Source organism: Capsicum annuum, unplaced genomic scaffold, assembly GCF_002878395.1.
Source record: "Capsicum annuum cultivar UCD-10X-F1 unplaced genomic scaffold, UCD10Xv1.1 ctg4576, whole genome shotgun sequence".
NCBI classification, from domain to species: Eukaryota; Viridiplantae; Streptophyta; class Magnoliopsida; order Solanales; family Solanaceae; genus Capsicum; species Capsicum annuum.
The window spans coordinates 1-22295 of record NW_025853280.1 but is presented as its reverse complement, the minus strand read 5'-3'; the positions used below and the strand labels follow the sequence as shown (position 1 = coordinate 22295).

Here is a 22295-nt window from a genome sequence, read left to right as displayed (position 1 = left end):
TGGGTGTAGTTTTTATGAACATGCATGCTTTTAAATGGGGGTTTTCAATCAAATGCTAATAAATTGCTTTCAATATGATTTCTAAGTCATCTTTCTTTATGTCATGGGAATTGTTTGCCTATATACTTCAATGGTTGAAACCATGCATGTGTGATTTGAGATTTTCCATGTAATTTTGATAAATATGAATGATAAATTGCTTTCAAATTCCCATGATAATGTCTTGATATCCCATACCATATTGTGATCAACAAAAGAGAGCATGAATTTGAAATAAAAATTGTTCATCACTTGTAAATGATGAAACACCTTGGTTTTTACATGGTTATGCAAAAATGGAAGTGATATTGAGGACTTGCAAGTCAGGTATGACGATACTCTACAGAATATGATATGTGATTGAATCAGATGAAATTTGAATGCATTGATTTTACATGAGAAAGGTGGATGCCCGAAGAAGGCGTTTGAGAGTAAGAGCTCATCGCTGGAAAACATGTTTACCAACACGGAATTTTGGTACCAGGCTAAGAGATCTTGTGTACTTGACTTCATGTCATTCCCAAATTGGGACTATAGGTAGGAGCCCGGGCTAAGTGATCTTGGGCACTACCAGTGGGTCGAGACACCATGCTTTGTGGTCTTGAGTGTCTCTCCCTCACTTATACTCGAATCTTTGTGGCAACCGAGGTTAGACAGTTGGTGTAAATTATGTAGGGTATTCCACCTAGCTCAGTTGTATTTCATTGTTGTTGAGAAACTATTGCATTACACCCATGTGTTTTCAAATGATTTGATACGGAATTTCTTTATAATGGCTCTCAACTATATTTTGTAAAAATATTATGTTTTGTTTTGATATCTCTGCATGCCAGTACTTTTGTGCTGACTCCCTCCCCTCTCCAACCTCACATGTTCAGAGGCCCAGTCTAGGGGTCAAGAGAATCAGTAGATCATTCAGACAGAGTTGCAGAGACAAGTGGTGAGCCTTCTATGTTTCGGAAGGTCTTATGTCCTGCAGTCCTTTTATCTTATATTCAGTTTTGGGGGTCTGCTGGGGCCTTGTCCCAATTTTCAAATAGACATTGTTTCAGCCATGTAGTTGAGATTTCGCAGACAGTTTTAGAGATGTTGATTTAGACTGTGGGACACTATTCCCCATTTTTGTTTTCATATGATTCTTGACCATGTTTCCATTATATTGTGTTTCTTCCGCATTACTTTGACCAAATGAATTAGGTGCATGATTACCAGACAGATAGGGGCGTTTCGGCCCTCCATGGTTCGAAATGCTCGTCACGGCCAGGCCCTGGTTCGGGTCTTGACACAGTAGTAGATAAACCACCAGAATCTGAACTTGGCTTTTGATTATACGGTCTTTGGCTACCAGTGGAGAAAGCAACAGAGTAGGAATTGAAGGAAGGGAGATTATTGTGCACCTCAGATTGACACTCATCAGTTATCAACATTGAATACACATTATCAATGTCAGGAAGGGGTTTTAACATGAGGATGTTCCTTCTGATGGTCGAATATGAATCATTCAATCCCATGGGGAACGAATGAACTCTCTTCTCCTCTTTTAACTTGAGAAAACCATCCTTACACCCATAAGTACAATCAGGAGAGGTAATGGAGAAACACAATTCATCCCAGAATTTCTTAATTCTTTTGAAGTAGGAAGCAACACTCGAGGATCCTCGGGAAATAAAAGAAAGTTCTTTCCTGATTTGGAAAATTTTGGTACCACTAGCCTGACCAAATCTACATTCAACTTCCTTCCATAAAATCTCCGCAGATTCAGTGTACATCACAATTTCCCTAATTTCCTTATCTAGACTGTTTAGAATCCGTGCTACCACCATATCATTACACCTAATACATGCTTGAAAATGTGGATCAGTAGCAAAAGGCTTAGGAATGGAACCATTGTTCATACCTAGTTTGTTTTTATAGGATAACCATAACAACATTCCTCGATGCCAACTTCCATAACCCGTCCCATTAAAGGGCGTGGTAACCAAAATTGTGCCAGAAGAATCAGATGAAAGGAGGTATAATGCAGATGAAGGGTTAACAACGGAAACCACATCAGCATCTACACTAGAAGCAGTAGAATTTGCAACATTCAGAGCCATAACTACACAAAATCAAGGTGTACCAAACAACAAAGACACAACACGAAAATGTTTAATAAGGTTGAGGAAACAATACCAGATTTTTTCTCGGCTGAAAGAGTAACGAAACCTTGTTGTAGAAGCCAAAATGAAAAATAAAAAACAAATACCGTCATGACCGCACTTCGAAGACAAAAACTAAACTTCAAATCAAGCTGACAACCACCTCAAATTACACAGATTTGCGGCGGAAACTGAAGTGGATTCTGACCAAGGACACTGGAACCCTAAAAGGTGTAGAATGTTGCCAAAAAAATCAGCTCAAAGCTCCGAAATGTGAGAAAATTCAGCACACAGATCCGAAATATAGATGAAAAATGAGCTAAAGGCTCTGATACCATGTTAACAATGAGAATGTAAGGGAGATAAATCTCTATTTTTGAATTACTCTAGAAGCTTTACTGATCTTAGAAAGGTAAAGGTATAGAGCGAAATATTTCTTCTTCTTGAAAAATGATAACTGTCCATATTTACATACATATACTAGAAAGTATATATTTCTATTACAACTGGGCAGGTACTTAATTATCTATACAAAACAATAACAGGCCTAAATACATCTATGACCAAAATCAAGGTGGATTTACTAAGGAGTAGTCAATCTTGAATCTATTTACACGAGGTTCAACATTCTATTCCATAGAAAGTACAATTTTCACAATAATCTATACAACTCTATAAAGAGATGTATATCCATGAAATTACACTGGATAATTATCGTTTATACAACCAAATAAGTAATAACTTTACATAATAAAGTAAACTCCGGGTACTTTTTTTAAACTGTTTTAATTGTTTACTATCGATAACAAGTATAAATTCATTAAGTGTTCATTAATAATAGTCATTTAGAACTCCACTCATGAAATTACACTGTATATATTATCATTTTATAGATTCACCATGGAAAATGTATTCCGCCAATACAAATTATGAATTGCATTCAAATAGTAATTTACAAACTAATTTTTGTACTTTTTTTGCTGGAGAATTGCAGGAAATAGGAATTAGGTTTTGTTTGTATTTCCATTCATGGACGGAAATTCCAAGCGACACCGTACTAGAGAAGAAGTCGGTGGTGGTAGCGGCGGCGATAAAGGAGGAGGAGGAAACTCCGAAGGCGATTTTGAGCCATCAATGGATAGATTTTCAGAGCATATAATAATTAATCCGTTGGAAAAAATTGATTTGTTATCTCTTTGTACCGCCTATTGTGTCTCTCCAATCTTCAATTCTGCCGTCACACATCCTCTTCCTTCTGTTTCATCTTCCGATCTTTCTGTAAGTTAACTTAGCCCTTTTTTTCTAATTAAATGCCCTAATTTTACTGCTGTAATAGATAAAATGAGTTATATTGAATGTGATATTGGACAAAAAATACTGGGTGACTTCTTCCCATTGTCCTGGCCTTTGTGAACAAAAGTTACTAGTTGTCTGCTAATGAGTGAGAGGTGGCAAGCATTTCATGGAATTAGTAGAGGTGTTCGAAAGTTGGCTAGGACACCACGATTATAAAAATAAAATAAAATTTGACTCCACATCCCTTGTAGCCTTATTGAGCATAATACACATGAAATTAGTAATTTGTTTTGTGTAAAATTTGAGATAAGGTAGGAGTGGCTTTGGTGGAAGCTCGATGAGGGAAGCGAGGGTGGATGGTTCAGTCATGTGATGAGGAGGGACACGGATGCCCCAGTGTGGAGGTGTGAGCATTTGGCTAGGGATAGTTTCAAGCGAGGTAGAGGTACAACAAAAACAACAAACTCAGTGTATTCCCACAAAGTGAGGTCTGGGGAGGGTAAAATGTACGCAGTTCATACCGCTACCTCCGAGGAAGTAGAGAGGTTGTTTCCGATAGACCCCGGCTCAGAATAGAGAATAGTACACAAGGTCATAGTGAAACATGAAGAAGGATGGATGACATAATAAAAATAAGAAATAAGAAATAATAAAATAGATATCAGAGAAATACGAAATAAGAGAAATTCGAGCAAGTCAAAATAAGAAATAAGAGATAGGACACCCACCTAGTAGTAACATACACTCACAGACCAAAGAAACCCACTACACCCAAATCTCCTGAATAGAGGCTCATACTAAAGGACACAGTCCTAGGATTACTAACCTGGCTACGCAAGACCTCTCCTAACACCTTGCTTCAATCCACTCCCTCACACTAGTCTTCTACCCTTATCCGCGACCTCCACACCTTCCTATCTACCTTCCTACCAAGGGTCATGTCCTAGTAAGCTGTAGCTACTCTATCTCATGTCTAATCACCTCCCTCCAGTAGTTCTTTGGCCTACCTCTACTCCTTCTAACGCTATCCAAAGCTAGCCTCTTACACCTACGAACTAGCTCATTCGTGCCCCTCCTCATCATATGCCTAAACCATCTTAGTCTTCCTTCTCGCAACTCGTCCTCTACCGAAGTCACTCTCATCTTCTCCTTGATAGTCTTATTCCTAACTCTATCCTCTTTAGTAAGTCCACACATCCAACACAACATGCTTATTTCCACCACCTTCAATCTCTGAATATGGGAGTTCTTGATTGGCCAACACTCTGCTCCATACAGCATGGCCGGATGGACTGCCACTCTGTATAATTTGCCTTTAAGCTTAAAAGGCACATTGTTATCACACAACACTCCCCAGGCTAGTCTCCACTTCATCCAACCTACTCCAATACGTTTAGGGACATCCTCATCAATCTCGTCATTCCCCTGAATTATAGATCCAAGATACTTAAAACTATCCCTCTTACAAACATCTTGGGAATCCAACCTCACCACCACTTTATCCTCCTAACTCGAGTTACTAAACATGCATTACATATACTCTGTCTTGGACCTACTCAACCTGAACCCCTTAGATTGAAGGGTTTGCCTCCAAACCTCCCTCTTTCAGTCACACCCTCCTGCGTCTCATTAATCAACACTACATTATCCACAAATAACATACACCAAGGCACCTCACCTTGAATACTCCACGTCAACACGTCCATCACCAACGCAAACAAAAATGGGTTAAGAGTTGATCCCTGATACAACCCTATCTCGATCAAAAAATACCCTGAGTCTCATCCCGTCGTCATCACCCGAGTCTTTCCTCCATCGTACATGTCCTTAATAGCTCTGATGTACGCTATCGAAACCCCTCTCACCCCCAAGAATCTCTAAAGAACCTTCCTAGGGACTTTGTCATATGCCATCTCCAAGTCGATGAACATCATATGAAAATCCCTCTTCCTTTTCCTATACTGCTCCACCAATCTCCTCACTAGGTGTATTGCCTCTATCGTTGAGTGACCAGGAATAAAACCAAACTGATTCTCTAAAATAGACATGACCCTCCTTAATATTCGCTCAACCACCCTCTCCCAAACCTTCATAGTGTAATTCAACAGCTTAATACCCCTATAGTTGTTACAGCTCTGAATGTTACCCTTGTTTTTATATAACGGAATCATCGTACTCCATCTCCAAGTCTTAAGCATCCTCATAGTCTTGAAAATGTCTTTAAATAAATCAGTCAACCACCTTAAACCTGCTTTACCAGTATACTTCCAAAAATCCACTAAAATATCGTCAGGCCCCATCGGCCTACCCCCCGCATTTTATGAATAGCCTCTCTAAGCTCCTCAACCTTAAAACTTCTACAGTAACTGAAATCACGGCTCTCCTCCAAGCGCTCCAGCTCCCCTAACTCGATGCCTCTGTCCCCCCTATTCAAAAGTCTATGAAAATACTCCTGTCACCTCTTCTTAATGCGAACATCCTTCACTAAAACTCTACCATGCTCCCCCTTAATGCAGTTCACTTGATCGAGGTTATAACCTTTCCTTTTCCTAGCCTTAGCCAGCTTATACAACCTTTTATTTCCTATTTTTCTCCTCTAACCCCGCATACAATCTCTCAAACATTGTTGTCTTAGCAGCCGTAACTGCTAACTTAGCCTCCTTTGTTGCTACTTTATAAACCTCCTTATTCACCCGCTTCTCCTCTTCATCTTTACTCTCAATCAACTTAACATATGCCCCCTTCTTAATCTCCACTTTCTTCTTAACTTCTTCATTCCACCACCAGTCCCCCTTATACCGACACCTCGAAACACCCAACACCTCTCTAGCCGTCTCCGTGATGCAGCTGGCAGCCTTATCCCACATATCTACATCACCACTCCACTCCCACACCCCCAATCCCGCCATCTTCTCCCCTATCCCTCGTGCACTAACTAGCGTCAAGACACCCCACTTGATTCTGGGTCGACCCTCACTAGCCCTACTCTTCCTGCTCTTCTTGATAATCAAGTCCACCACCAAAAGCCTGTACTGGGTCAAAAGATGCTCACTCGAAATAAATTTACAGCCCTCACATAAAACCCTATACCCTTTCCTAAGCAACAGAAAGTCAATTTCAGTCTTGGCTAATGCGCTTGGAAGGTAATCAGATGATCCTCCTTCTTCAAAAAGCTCAAATTCACTACCACCAGGCCAAAGGCCCTCACAAAATCCAACAGAGTAGCCCCCTCACCATTTCTATCGCCGAAACCAAAACCTCCATACGCATCGTCATAACCTCCCTTGCCATTGGAGGGAGGTGATTACACATGACATGGAGCATCTCCAACTTACCGAGGACATGACCCTGGATCGAAAGTTGAGGAGGAGGCGGATTAGGGTAGAAGGTTAGTATGAATTTAGGATGTTGTATCTTTTGTTGTATTACTTGGCGTATCTTGTTTATGGTATTATTGGATATATTGAAATCTATTGTATCTTGTTCTTTTACTATTCATCATTTAGATTGTTTTATTTTGAGATGGGAGTCTATCGAAAAAAGTCTCTCTATCTCACATTGAGGTAGTGGTATGGACTGCGTACACTTACCCTCCCCAGACCCCACTTGGTGGGCTGGGTATGTTGTTGTTGTATGTTTAAAATTCCAATTCAACTATCTGGAGTTCATGTAAAGTGAAATATGTTGTTCTTAGATAATCTAAAGCTTTTATTAGATTTTCTTGATACTTGATCATTACGAAAGGAAAATGAGTGTGAATAGAGTGGAGTGGAACTCCAGGACTTGACTTAGGATTGAGACCTAGTTGGATGATTGATTGATCGAGTGTCTTGAGATTGGTTTGGTAGCTAGAACTTTTTTGAGTTTATTTCTGGTTAATTTGGATTAACCTATTTATTTATGGTTTACTAGTAGACTAGCTAAAACCGTTAGAGGCATTTCCTAAGCTTCACTTTGCTAATGCCTATGTAGGCATCAAGCTAATGCCTATGTAGGCATCCCGTTTGTACATCCCGTTTGATTAATAATCTAATTGTTGAATAGAATGCATATGGAGAATGTGGCATAAATGAATGTCCATTTGACCATCTTTAGTTTTGCTAATGCGATTCTTACTTCTGGGATGAACTTATAAGACTAGTATCTTTGATTTACAGGGATATTATCTAGATGAAGAGACTCTAAAGCATATTGTGCGTGGGTCCAGGAGTCAAGAGTTTAACTATCGGATGTCTCCAAATGAAGAATGATTCCTTCATTATCAACATTCTCAGTGAACATATCAAAGATTTGAGTTTGCTCAATTGTTCCCTTCTATCTTAAGACATTCTTAGTGTAATTGGAGAAAGGGCCAAATTTCATTCTAAAGTAATTAAAAATTACCTAAAGAAGATGTACAAACGGGATGATGCTTTGAACTAAAGAATTATCGAAAATATCAAAATATATTATAGGTTATCTAAAAGTCTCTAAATTGAAATTTCAATTTCTAGACCGATAGCTTAATCCAGCAATTGTGTAAGCCCACCTCTTGTCCTCTATTTGGTGTTTATATCAATTTGTGTTCTTCTCTAAAATATATATTGAATTGAAAAATGAAAAGCCCTCGTAAAAAGAAAAGAGTTATTTGTATGAAGTCCTCCACTCCAAAGTGGATCTCCAGAGGATGACACACTACACATCCATAATGAATACTGTGAATCAAATGCAGTTTCATAGCAAGTGACAAAAAATGGCAGCAAAACATAAAGAATGTACTTTAAAACTTTATTGATTTAGAAATTACCACTTCAAAACCAAGAAAACTAAAATAACAAAAGATTTAAGCAAACGGATACGAACAAAATGTTAAAGAAGAATCAACAATTATTATATTCACTCACAAAATCAGGTCGGAGTGGATGCCATAACAAAGAGTAATCCATTCCTACAAATCAAATAAAATGGTAATATAAATTTAACTATTACTTCTCATGAAATTAAGAGTTAATAGAGGGAATGAAAAAAAACTACACACATGCAACTAAAAGGGCTCGTTTGATACCACAGATAAGGGATAACTAATGTTGGAATTAATTTTACGACGAGCTTTTGCCATGTTTCGTTGGGATAAATGCATGGGATATCTCATACCGAGATTAGTTATCCCAAATAGTAGCCCACCTTCAGGGCTTGTTTGGAACAAGGAATAAGGGATAACTGTAACAACCCAGCCCACTAGTGATATAGTCCGTTCTGGGCTACTTGGCTTAGACACGTACCGTTTTAAAATGCAGAAAGGTTTGTTTATTTATACACCCAGAATTTCTCCCATGTTTTGCCGATGTGGAACTCCTTATTTGTAAAGGCCCATCCCAATAGTGATATTTTCCGCTCTAGGCTTAGATCCGCACAACTTTAAAACAGATCACTAAAGTGAAAGACCTGTTTACTTATATATCCAGCATCTTTCCTGTGTTTTGCCGACGTGGAACTCCTTATCCTGAGTTAGGGTGTTACCATAACTAATCCTAAAATTAACTTTAGGATAAGCTTATCCATGTCTGGTTGCGATAAAATGCATGGATAACTCATAAAATAATTAGTTAATCCGGGATTGTAAGTGTTATTTTTATCACTTGAGGGTAGGATAACTAATACTGGATAATTAATCCTTGAGCAACTTGTTGACCAACTAAACAAAATTAATCCTTGAATAACTTGTTAACAAACAAAACAAACCCTAAGTAATTAAAGGCAACAATGTTAGAACTAAAAAGAGAAACAGAGAATCATAATTAAAGAAAAAAAGAAGTAAACAAAAGAATACCTTGTAAAAATTCGACATATTGAGGAAAAAATAGCCTTCATCTCTCCAAGTGGTTGTAGAGAGTATTTAGATGAAAGATATCAACACATAGTACCAAGGAAAAAAAGGGAGGTACAATAGTGGAATTAAAATACAAAAAGCAAATAAAAAGAGAAGAGGACAATAAAATGTGGGCAGAATTGAGAATAGCAATGTAGTAGAAACCTAGAAGAGGAAGAGTGTAAGGACTCACTTTGCATTAGATTCTAATTAGTGTTATCGACGTCTCATTTCACGTCACATACTTTAATGTGACATGGTGTTTAAAAGAATACTTTTGAAATTTATTATCAAAATTATTTTATTAAGAGTAAAACAAAATTAAAATTAAATTTTTTAAATTATAGTAAAATAGCATTATTTTGGGACTACAAAAAAAAAAAAAGAACTTTGTTTTTCTAACTAATAACTTTTGACATAAGTCAAACGTTAAAAGTTAATTCAGAACGACCTTTGGAAGTGTTGCGGACTTACCATTGAGGTGTCGGTGTAATAAAGCTTGCAGTGTCTTTTCGCATTTAAGAGCACAACGTGTCATTAGTAATGCTTCTACAACGGCAACACAAATTCTCAAGTTAATCTACGTAAATTGTTGTTGCTCGTTGGGATGGCGATGAAAGACAGAATGCAAAATATCAAAATGCCATTATTTATTTTACTGTAATCACAATGAAGCACACATGTTGATACCAAATCTTAACTCATTCTTCTACTCCCCCTATTTATAAAAAAAAAAATAACTTGACACGGAATTTAAGAAAATAAAGAAGTCTTTTGAATCTTGTAGTCTTAAAATAAAGTTACGCCAAATGTACAAAAATATCATTTAATCTTATGGTCTTAAATATGTCATGTGGAGCAGATGGCTTGATCGGGAAAGGAATTGCTTGAGATTGAGGATAATCGGTTCCTTCTTCCATAACCAGAGCTCAGAGAAGGAAGAGATAAAAGGGCCCAATGGAGAATGTGGTGGACAGAAACCTAAGGAGGAGGAAAAGGAGTTGGGGAAGATAAGTAGCTAATGCACCTGGTAATTGAAATTGGTGGTAATCCATAGTAGGGTAAGAGAGTGAAAATAACAACATTAGGTGTTTCACATATAGCTAGTAGTGGTGAGTGTCCAGGTGGTGATGCCACTAGATACTAGTAGCAATGAATTGATAATAAGTAATTACAATGGCAGGTTCAAAAAAAAGCATTTGATGTTCAAAAGGTTCATTACAACAGAGAGCAAATAAAATACGATAATGCCTAAATAAAGGAAAAAAGATAAGTTTCCGTCATCAGATTTTGTGCCATTGCCAGCCATCACAGCTCCCAAATTCACAGCCACCACCACACACAACAAGCCTGGGAAGCGCCTTGCGTAGAGATTATCTCTCTTATCGACTATGCGAGAAAGTCCAACACAGAGCCTAAGCATACCACGAAAAGAGTGCTGGGGCAGAGGTAGCATCATCAGACAGACCTCGACAGCTGAAAAGAACAAGTCTTTCCAGTTCACTACTGTTGTGGTTTGGTCTATCCATCAGCATCTGTACTACAGCATCAGTAACCTCATCACAAAATCTTAAAGATAAATCAGCTAATGCCTTAGCAGCAGATATAATGGTAAAAATAGCAGCATCAGCTATTTTGGGAATGTAACCAACATCGATAACGACTTGCAAATTTTCCTACCAGTATGAAATAAAGACTTAATTCCCTTGTCAGTTACTCTCTCCCAGCCTCTGATGCACAAATACACAATCGGTAAGTCTCCCGTACCAAGAAGAGAAAGGTCCGTGATTGAATTAAGATTGTCCTCATGCAGTCTTCTAACTAGTGAATCTTTGGAGCATTTGTCCTCATTAAGTAAGTTGTAGGTACTCGACACAAGTGGGTGCGAACGCATTGGAGACCAGACTCCCTTCTACATATCAAAAGTTACTACCCTCACAATACTAAACTTTGCAAAAACTCACATCACCCATGTGGGTCTTGAGCTTAGTATTGTGAGGGTAGTAACTTTTCATATGTAGAAGGGAGCCTGGTCTCCAATGCGTTCGCACCCACTTGTGTCGAGTACCTCCAACTTACTAAATAAGGACAAATGCTTCAAAGTTTCACTAGTTAGAAGACTACATGAGGACAACCTTAATTCAATAACGGACCTTGCTCTTCTTGGTGCGGGAGACTTCCCGATTGTGCAGTTGTGGATCAAAAGTAGTGAGAGAGTAATTGATAAGGGTATTAAGTTTTTATTTCATGCTGATAGGAAAATTTGCAAGACGTTATCAGTGTTGGATGTTGGTTACATTCCCAAAATAACTAATGCATCTATTTTTACCAATACATTTGTTGCTAAGGCATTAACTGATTTATGTATAGGGTTCTGTGGTGAGGTCACTGATGCTGCAGTGTAGATGTTGATGGATAGACAAAACCACAACAGTAGTCAACTGTAAATACTTGATCTTTGCAGCTGTCGAGGTTTGCCTGCTGATGCCATAATGCTACCTCTGCCCCAGTATGCTTTCTGTCATTTGCGCTGGCTCGGTATTGAACTTACTAGCATAGTTGCTAAGAGAGACAATCTCCACGCAATCTGCAAGGTACAACCAAGGCTTGTTGTGTGCGGTGTTGGCTGCGAATTTGGGTGTTGTGATGGTTGGCAATGGCACAAAATCCGATGACTGAAATTTCACTTTTTTCCTTTTTTTAGGCATTATTGTGTTTTATTTGCTCTCTGTTGTAAGGAATCTTTTGAATTACAATGAATATCAAATGCCTTTTTTTTGGACCTGCCATTGTGATTACTCATTGAGTGCCAATTCATTGCTACTAGCATAAAGTAGCATCACCAGTTGGGCACACACCACTACTAGCTATATGTGAAAAACACCTAATGTTGTTAATTTCACTCTCTTATCCAACTATGGATTACCACCTACTTCAATAACAGGTGCAGTAACTACTTCAATAGCCATTTTGTACAACTTTGTTTTTCAAAAGAAAGGTAAAAATCAATAGATTATGAGAGGTATTGACTAACATGACCACTAATTCAGCAAAAGAACAGAAAAAGGATTAGAGTTAGCTACTAAGGATTAGAGTTTACTAGTCTTTAGCTGTGTATTCACTATTGTTGTTGGTGGGAGATGCTAGATATTCCTTAGAATTAGTCAAGGTGTATGTAAGCTGACCCGAACATCACGATTATACAAAAAAAGTTGTGTATTCACTATTTTTTTGTTCCCTTTCTTTCTAATGGTAGGTATGGTATTACTCGCTAAATCAAATGTAGATGATTTATTTCATCACACTAGCTCATCATTATATGCATCTCATATTTCACAGAATTCCAAAGTAAGATGCATCTCATACCTCCATTAACACACCTATAGATTTTATTCGCACTCATTATCCATACAAATTCGGACAATTTAAGAGTACAAAGGAGATTCTAAACTACATCTCGCCACTCGGTATTAGCCATTACGAATTTCCACATCAAAAATTTCCGAATAGTGGTCTAAAGATCCGAAGACAAATTGCCCCATTGACTAATTAGTCTGAGATTTCACTTGAAATAAGAAAATGGAATATATTAATCAGTTAATCACCAATACAGCGACATACGTGCTACAATGGCCGGGATAAAGGGTCGCGATCCCGCGAAAATGAGCTGTAATACCCCGCATGTTTCTAAGCTAGGAAGTGAATAAGTATTCCTATGTATGAAATCTCCTATCCTGTGATTCATACTTGAGTACATGACTTACAATGAATATCCTAGTGATAGGATAGCTTATGATGAATTAATCATGTTCATATGAGTCACTTAAGGTAATACAAGCTAAGAGTTTTTGAATCCATCAAGTTTTAGAATTCGATTTTGCAAGGGTCATCTTTGAACGAGTATAACTCGATGTTAATATGGTGTTTTGGCTGATTTAGACCCACCAAATTGTAGATAATTGAATTAGCTTTCCAACGATATCAATTTCGCCTTAATCCAATACCCGAGCAAAAAGTTATGCCCATTTTCGTGAGAGACAGTAAGGATAGGCGATTGGTTAGCCGCCGCCCAACCTAGCTTAGGCAATCACTTGGGCGCCGCCTAAGTCAGTTCCAGGAGCCAAAAACACTCTGTTTTGAGTTATTTTAAGTGTAATTAAGTCTTTTAACACTCCTTACACGTCCCTAAACTTAACCCTATGAAATATATAGCTTTTAAACATATTACAACCCTATTCTCTTCTCAAAGCTCATCATCCAAGAGCACTAAAAGAGAAAAACAACTAGGGTTGTGTAACTAAGCTTGAAGATCCGATTTCAAGGAAATTCCTCCGTCAATTATCAAGAATCTTCCTTCAAAGGTATGCGTGAGTTGATTTATGGATCCCTTTCATCCATAAAGCTCAAAAACCCTCTTTTTCATTATAAAGTATGGTTTCTATATTGTTGGGTGTTGATGATCATGTTGTTGATATTGGGTGATTCCCAAGATGGAATCTTTATATGTTTTTTTGAATTTCATGATATCATATGAGTTGGAAACATGTAGATTTGGTTGTTCATGATGTATAATTTGATGATTTCACCTATGCTTAAGATGTGCATGTAAGGTGTTTGATAAAATGCCTAAGAAACTAGAAATCATGCAATATAGCTAAATTGTGACTAAGTGAAGGATTCATGATATGCCCTTACGTTCCAATGGCTTCTATGTTGATAATGTGCCTTGTAAATGTTGTTGGAATACTCATGAACTATTCTTATGAGATTATGCTATGTTTACTTGCAAATCCTACTTATGAACAAGATGTATGATAACCATGCAATCCACATGAACTTCCATGCTATTGGTATGTGTTGCCAATATGATTATGCAATGAACATGAAATTAAGATTGTGCAAGTACTTCCATGTGATATGAAATCCTTTATATGCAATACATTGTTGATAACCATGCTTAGTATGAGATCCCTACTTATGATATTATAAATTATGGACTCTACTCTTATGATCAAGTCAGTCATGTGTGTCAGTTTTCTTCCATCGAGTCCTGGGGGTACTTGTACCCGAAAACTATAGCTGCGTGCCTAGAGCCATGTCATGTTTCATGATATCCAAACTCAATCTATGATTCCATAGACTTCAGTCAGTCATGTGACTCAGGAAAACCTCATGATCTTAGTCAGTTATCAGCTATTAGTAACATTCCGCCAGTCAACGAAATTCAGTAAGATTAAGTCCTGTACAGTCAGTATTCATGTCGAGTCCCTCCAGATGGGAGTAGAGGTTAGCACCGAGTGAACCCAATGATGGGAACTCACCCGCCAGTTCAGGGTTTGATTCTTAGTAGTCATCCTTGTGTTCCAGAACTACGTAGACAATGTAGGTTGAGACATCTTAACCTGTCAGATTAGGGTTGATGAGGTGGCTTAACCCGTCAGTTTAGGGTTCCCACCATTCTCATTGAGTACCCGCCAGATAAGGGTCAATCACAGGCTGTCCTTACCCATGGCACGGTATTGACACCTCTCCAGTCGGGGTAGAGATTGGACCCCAACTTAGCCATAACGGCATACATAGGGCCTGTCGGTTAAACACTACTTCCCACAGTTTCAGTATCAGTCTCAGTAAAATAACTCAGGGCATTCTTCAGATTTCAGTATATATAGGACTATCAGATACAGTCATCCATGTTATCAGTTTCAGTATTAGCTTACAGGTCATGCTATCACGTATTCATGATCCCAGTTTCTATATATGTGTGTTTGCACTCCCACGTTCATATTAGTCTGTTAGTGTTTTTCATGCATGAAACCCTTTATGTTCAACCTACCTTCCTCATATACTCAGTACTCCAGTTGTACTGACGCATTTGTGCCATGGTGCTTTCTTTTCATGTTACACCACAGGTTCCGAGATACGAGCTCCAGCCCAGCAGTAGCGGTGGCATTCTAATCGCTCATTGATTCGAGGACAATATGATTTGATTCATTTATTTATTTCTTTAGTTTAGATTTACGGAGTTAGTTGGAGACATGTTCCTTCAACTCCTTCAACTCCTTATTCAGATAGTTTAGAGGCTTTCAGATTTACATTTAGATTGGGTTGTTTTGGGTATTTTCACCCACATGATTGTATGCAGTTGAACCTTATGGCCTTACAGTTCTATGTATTCCATATTATTATATCATGATTTGCAGTATACAGGTGCAGATATCAATCATGGGTTAACTTGTGGTCCCTCGAGGTCATGAGCACCGTGTAGCATTCCAGTTCAGCAAATCGGGGTGTTACAAACTTAGTATCAGAGCCTAAGGTTCAATAGAGTCCTAGGAAGTCTGAAAGCCGCATCGAGTAGAGTTTTGTACATGGGTGTGTTGCGCACCACATTTATGTGCGGGAGGCTATAAGATGTTTTAGGAACAGTCCCCTTTCTTCATTATTCATGTCATGCTAGTGATTATAATCATAAGTTAAACTCTCAGTCTAATCCATTCTTCTCTTATTCCATACCATGACCCCAAAGGGAAGAAACCAGCCAGCTCCTCTACCCGATGATCCTTTGGGCGAATATATTTCCCATGCCGAGTTTAGAGACATATTTACCACACTTGCTCAGACCATGGCTGCACAGACTGAATGGCCACCAGTCATTCCAGCCAATCCATTGGCCAATCCCAAAGCAGCTAGGGTTCGGGACTTCACCCAGATGAACCCTCCATCTTTCCATGGGTCTAAATCTGATGAGAACCCTCAGGAGTTCATTGACCAAGTCCAAAAGGTCATTAACATCATGGGTGTTACTTCTATTGAGAGTGCTGAGTTAGCCACCTACCAGTTACAGGATGTTGCTCATGATTGGTACAAATAGTGGAAGTCTAAGAGGTTAGATGATACAGGCCCTATCGAGTGGGAGGAATTTGTCACAGCCTTCTTAGATAGATTCTTTCCCCAAGAGCTGAGGGAAGCCAAAGTTCTTGAGTTCATCAACCTCAGGCAGAGGAATATGATGGTTAGGGAGTATTCTCTCAGATTTACTCAGCTAGCCAGGTATGCTCCTCATGTGGTTGCAGACAATAGAGCTAAGATGAGCAAGTTCGTGTCAGGGGTCAACGATAGCGTGGTAAATGAGTGTAGGTCTGCGATGCTGATCGGTGATATGACCTTAGCCAGACTCATGACCTATGCCTAGCAAGTAGAAGAGTAGAACTTTAAGACTAGGGAGAGGTAGAATAAGAGAGCAAGGTTAGGTAATTTCAATTTTGCTCACCCCAAGTCAAATAGAGGAAACCGTTCATAGTGCTCCAAGTCAGCCGTTCCAGCTCCTTCCTCTACCAACACTCTAGTACCGAAGTTCAGAGATGGAAATAGAGACAAAGTGCCAGGCTCTAAATCCCAGGGAAGCGTTAGCAGTGCCCGAATGAATCCCCTTTGTTAGACTTATGGTAAGAACCACAAGGGCATTTGCAGAGCCGGTAGTGATGTTTGTTTTGGTTGTGGCAAGCCAGGCCACAGGATTAGGGAGTGTCTGCAATCAAGTCTTCAGGGTCAGCAAAATCATTCTACAGCTCAGTCCAGTCGCCCAAACCAACAGGGTGCCATTTCCAGTGCTACCAGTGGGCAATGCCCAAACAGACTCTATGCTCTTCAGTCCCGGCAGGATCAGGAAAATTCTACTGATGTCGTTACTGGTACATTATAGATTTTCCATGTTCATGTTTATGCTTTGCTAGACCCAGGTGCATCTTTTTCTTTTGTTACTCCATACATAGCAGGCGATTTTGGAATCAGTCCCAAAGTCCTAGTAGAGCCCTTCTCGGTCTCTACCCCAGTGGGTAAAACCATCATACCCTAGAGGGTATACAGAAACTACCCATTATGATATTGTAGAAATCCACGTCAGCAGATTTAGTGGAGTTAGAGATGACTGATTTTGATGTCATTCTCGGCATGGATTGGCTTCATTCCATCTATGCCACGATCGACTGGAAAAATAGGATAGTTCAGTTTTAGTTCCCAAATGAGCCCGTCATAGAGTGGAAGGGTAGCATTTCAGCGTTCAGGGGTCAACTTGTTTCCTACTTTTGGGCAAGGAAAATGATTTCTAAGGCAATACAGAATGGCACCAATAGAACTCAAGAAACTGAAAGATCAGTTGAAGGATCTCTTAGATAAGGGATTCATTAGACCCAGCATTTCCCCATAGGGTGCGCCAGTATTATTCGTGCACAAGAAAGACGGTTCTCTTAGGATGTGTATTGATTACCGTCAATTCAACAAGGTCACAGTCAAGAACAGATATCCTCTTCCCAGGATTGATGATCCATTCGACCAACTTCAGGGTGCCAGTTACTTCTACCAGATAGACCTTAGATTAGGCTATCATCAGCTCAGAGTTAAGAGAATGTGACATTCCGAAGATAACTTTTCGTACTCGGTATGGTCACTTTGAATATTTAGTCATATCATTTGGTCTTACCAATGCCCCTACAGCTTTTATGGATTTGATGAACCGTGTGTTCAAGCAGTACTTGGACATGTTTGTCATAGTCTTCATAGATGATATTCTGGTCTATTCTCGCACAGAGCGTGATATGCAGACCATCTCAGGATTGTTCTTCAAACTCTCAGGGATCACCAATTATTCGCTAAGTTCAGTAAGTGCGAATTTTGGCTAAGATCAGTAGCATTCCTTGGCCATATTATTTCCGGTGATGGAATTAGAGTAGATTCTCAGAAAATCGAGGCAGTAAGAAACTGGCCCAGACCCGTATCTCCATCAGATATTAGGAGTTTCTTGGGTTTGGCTGGCTATTACAAATGGTTTGTTGAGGGATTTTCTTCTATTGCATCTCCTATGTCCAGATTGACTAAGAAGAAGATTAAGTTTCAGTGGTCAGATTCATGCGAGAAGAGCTTTCAAGATTTGAAGACTCAACTCACCTCCGCTCCAGTTCTAGCTATTCCAGATGGTTCAGATGGTTTTGTAGTCTATTGTGATGCATCAAGAGTGGTTTTAGGTTGTGTCCTCATGCAGCATGGTAAGGTCATAGCCTACGCCTCCAGACAGTTAAAGCCACATGAGAAGAATTATCCTACTCATGATCTTGAGTTAGTAGTGGTGGTTTTTACCTTGAAGATTTGGAGGCCTTATCTCTATGGAGTTCATGTAGATGTCTTCATAGACCATAAAAGCCTCCAGTATGTCTTTTCCCAGAAAGATCTCAATCTTCGCCAGAGAAGGTAGTTAGAGCTCTTGAAGGATTACGACATGAGTGTTCTTTATCATCCGGGCAAGGCCAATTTTGTGGCTGACGCTCTCAGTAGACTCTCCATGGGTAGTATTTCTCACGTTAAGGATAGTAAGAAAAAGATGGCTTAGGAGATCCATCAGCTTACCAGACTAGGCGTTCGCTTAGTCGATTCTTCAGAGGGTGGTGTATGTGTTCATAGTAGTTTAGAGTCATCTCTAGTCTCCGAGGTTAAAGAGAAAAAAGACAGGGATCCTAGCCTTTTCAAGCTCAAAAAGTTAGTTCAGAATTAGAAATTTGAGGTTTTCTCCCAAGGGGGAGATGGTGTTCTTCATTGTTAGGGTCGTCTATGAGTTCCAAGTGTAGATGAATTGAGGTAGCGAATACTTACATAAGCGTATGGTGCGTGATGCTCTATTCATCCAGGGGCCACTAAGATGTACCGTGATATGCGGGAGATCTATTGGTGGAGTGGGATGAAGAGAGATGTTGTAGAGTTTGTGGCTAAGTGCTCTACATGTCAGTAGGTTAAGATAGAGCATCAGAAACCTAGTGGTTCCATGCATGAGTTCACCATTCCTACTTAGAAATGGGAAGAAGTTAACATGGACTTCGTGATGGGCTTTCCTATCAGCCTGATTCAGTCTGGGTCATTATAGATAGAATGACCAAGTCAGCTCATTTCTTTCCTTTTTGTACTTCTTATTCCGCCGAGGATTATGCCAAACTCTATATCAGGGAGTTAGTCAGGTTACACGGTGTTCCACTATCTATCATCTCAGACAGAGGTACCCAGTTCACTTCTCACTTTTGGAAAGCATTCCAAAAGGGTCTCGATACCCAAGTCCATCTCAGCACAGCATTTCATCCTCAGACAAATGGTCAAGCAAAGAGGACTATTCAGACTCTTGAAGATATGCTAAGGGCGTGTGCAATTCACTTCAAGGGAAGTTGGGATGACCACTTGCCTTTGATTGAGTTTGCATACAACAATAGCTATCATTCTAGTATTCAGATGGCTCTATTCAAAGCTCTCTATGGTAGGAGATATAGATCTCTGATTGGTTGGTTCGAAGTTAGTGAGGCCTCAATCATATGTCCTGACTTAGTATTCAACGCCTTAGAGAAAGTTCAGTTGATCAAAGAGAGACTTCGGGCTGCTCAGAGCCGACAAAAGTCCTATGCAGATGTTCGTAGAAAGGATTTCGAGTTCGAGGTCAATGACTATGTCTATCTTAATATCTCTCCCATGAAGGGAGTGAAGAGGTTTAGCAAGAAAGGGAAACTCAGTTCCCGGTATGTCGGTCCCTTCAGAATTCTTTGTCATTTCGACAAGGTAGCTTATGAGCTTGAGTTGCCTTCAGATATAGCCTCAGTCCATCCAGTCTTCCATGTCTCTTTGCTAAAGAAGTGCATAGGTGACCCAGCAGTTGTTATCCCTATTCAGAGCATCGATATTTAGAACAGCCTCTCTTATGAATAGATTCTAGTTGAAATCTTAGATTATTAGACTCGTAGATTGAGGAATAAAGAAGTCTCTCTAGTCAAGGTTCTTTGGCAAAATTAGTCTCATGAGGGAGCTACTTGGGAAGAAGAAGCAGATATGCGTACCAAGTATCCTCACCTCTTCCCCGCCAATTCAGATCAAGCTCAAGGTAATAGTTCTCCTTAATCTTATTCAGTTTCACGTTCATGTTTCCAGTGTAAACTTGGTACCTATTAACCGTTTCATACTCAGTCATGCATTCATGTGTGAATTGTCCGTGCATCAGATATGCACGAGTTCAGTATGTTTAGCATGTCAGTCATGAGATCAAGTTTCAGTTCTTCATGTTCAGTTCAGGTTCTATTGTCTTGTATCCCTTCTCAGTAAATTCTCATTCGAGGACGAATGTTCCCAAGGGGGAGATATTTTAATACCCCGCATGTTTCTAAGCTAGGAAGTGAATAAGTATTCCTACGTATGAAATCTCCTATCTTGTGATTCATACTTGAGTACATGACTTACAATGAATATCATAGTGATAGTATAGCTTATGATGCATTAAGCATGTTCATATGAGTCACTTAAGGTAATACAAGCTAAGAGTTTTTGAATCCATCAAGTTTTAGTGTTTGATTTTGCAAGGGTGATATTTGAACGAGTATACCTCGATGTTAATATGGTATTTGGCTAATTTAGAGCCACCAAATTGTAGAGAATCGAATTAACTTTCCAACGATACCAATTTTGCCTTAATCCAATACCCGAGCGAAAAGTTATGCCCATTTTTGTGAGAGACTATAAGGATAGGCGATTGGTTAGGCGCCACCCAACCCAAACATAGGCGATTGGTTAGGCGCCGCCCAACCTAACTTAGGCAATCACTTGGGCACCGCCTAAGTCAGTTCCAGGTGCCAAAAACACTCCTTTTTGAGTTATTTTAAGGGTAATTATGGCACAAAATCCAATGACTGAAACTTAGCTTTTTTCCCCTTTTTAGGCATTATTGTGCTTTATTTGCTCTCTGTTGTAATGAACCTTCTGAATATCAAATGCTTTTTTTTGGACCTGCCATTGTAATTACTCATTAAGTACCAATTCATTGCAACAATCATTAAGTGGCATCACCAGTTGGACATACACCACTACTAGCTATATGTGAAACACAAACCCCTAATGTTGTTATTTTCACTCTCTTATCCAACTACGGATTACCACCTACTTCAATAGCAGGTGCAGTAACTACTTCAATATCCATTTTGTACAACTTTGTTTTTCAAAAGAATGGTAAAATCAGTAGATTATGAGAGGTATTGACTAACATGACCACTAATTCAGCAAAAGAAAAGAAAAAGGATTAGAGTAAGCTATTAATGATACACATGCGCCTAAATGGTTTACTTGTCTTTAGCTGTGTATTCAGCATTGTTGCTGGTGGGAGGTGCTAGATATTCCATGGAATTATCCAAGGTGCACGTAACCTGACCCGAACACCACAGTTATCCAAAAAAGTTGTGTATTCACTATTTTTATTTGTTCCCTTTATTTCTAATGGTAGGTAGGTATGGTAGGTAGGTATGGTATTAGAGAAATTGCCACAAGCAAGAGTAAAGCATTCCTGCAAATCAAATAAAATGGTAACATAAATTTAACGATTACTTCTCCTTAAATTAAGAGTTGATAAGGGGAATGAAAGAAAAACTACACACATGCAACTACAAGGGCTCGTTTGATACTAGGAATAAGGGATAACGAATGTTGGAATTAATTTACGATAGGCATTTGCCATGTTTGGTTGGGATAAATGCATGGGATAGCTCATACCGGGATTAGTTATTCTGAATTATAGTATTATTTTTATCCAACCTTCAAGACTCATTTGGTACGAGGGATAAATAATCCTAAAATTAACTTTAGGATGAGCTAATCCATGTTTGGTTGCGATAAAATGCATGGAATAACACATAGAGTAATTAGTTTTCTCTTGTAGTGTTATTTTTATCACCCCTTGAGAGTAGGACAACTAATCCTGAGATAGCTAATCCCGGAATAATTAATCCTCGGATAACTAGTTTCCCAACTAAACAACCCCTAAGTAAATTAAAGGCAACACTATAAGAACTACAACAACAGCATAACCAGTATATTCCCACCAAGTGAGGTTTGGGGAGGGTAAGTGTATGCAGTCCATACCACTACCTCAAATGTGAGATAGAAAAGTTGTTTCCAATAGACCCCCG

General features: G+C 39.1%; 1 protein-coding gene and 1 pseudogene across 1 annotated transcript; one reads left to right on the top strand and one right to left on the bottom strand.

Moving 5' to 3' along the window:
* Positions 1-1297: 1297 nt before the first annotated feature.
* Positions 1298-2135, bottom strand: LOC107876954 (the record flags this gene model as incomplete). Its single annotated transcript, XM_016723765.2, has 1 exon — positions 1298-2135. A coding segment is annotated over exon 1 (838 nt), but the record flags the coding sequence as incomplete, so codon positions are not given.
* A 1071-nt stretch (positions 2136-3206) lies between these two features.
* On the top strand, positions 3207-12136 carry LOC124892307 (annotated as a pseudogene).
* The last annotated feature ends 10159 nt before the right edge of the window (positions 12137-22295 follow it).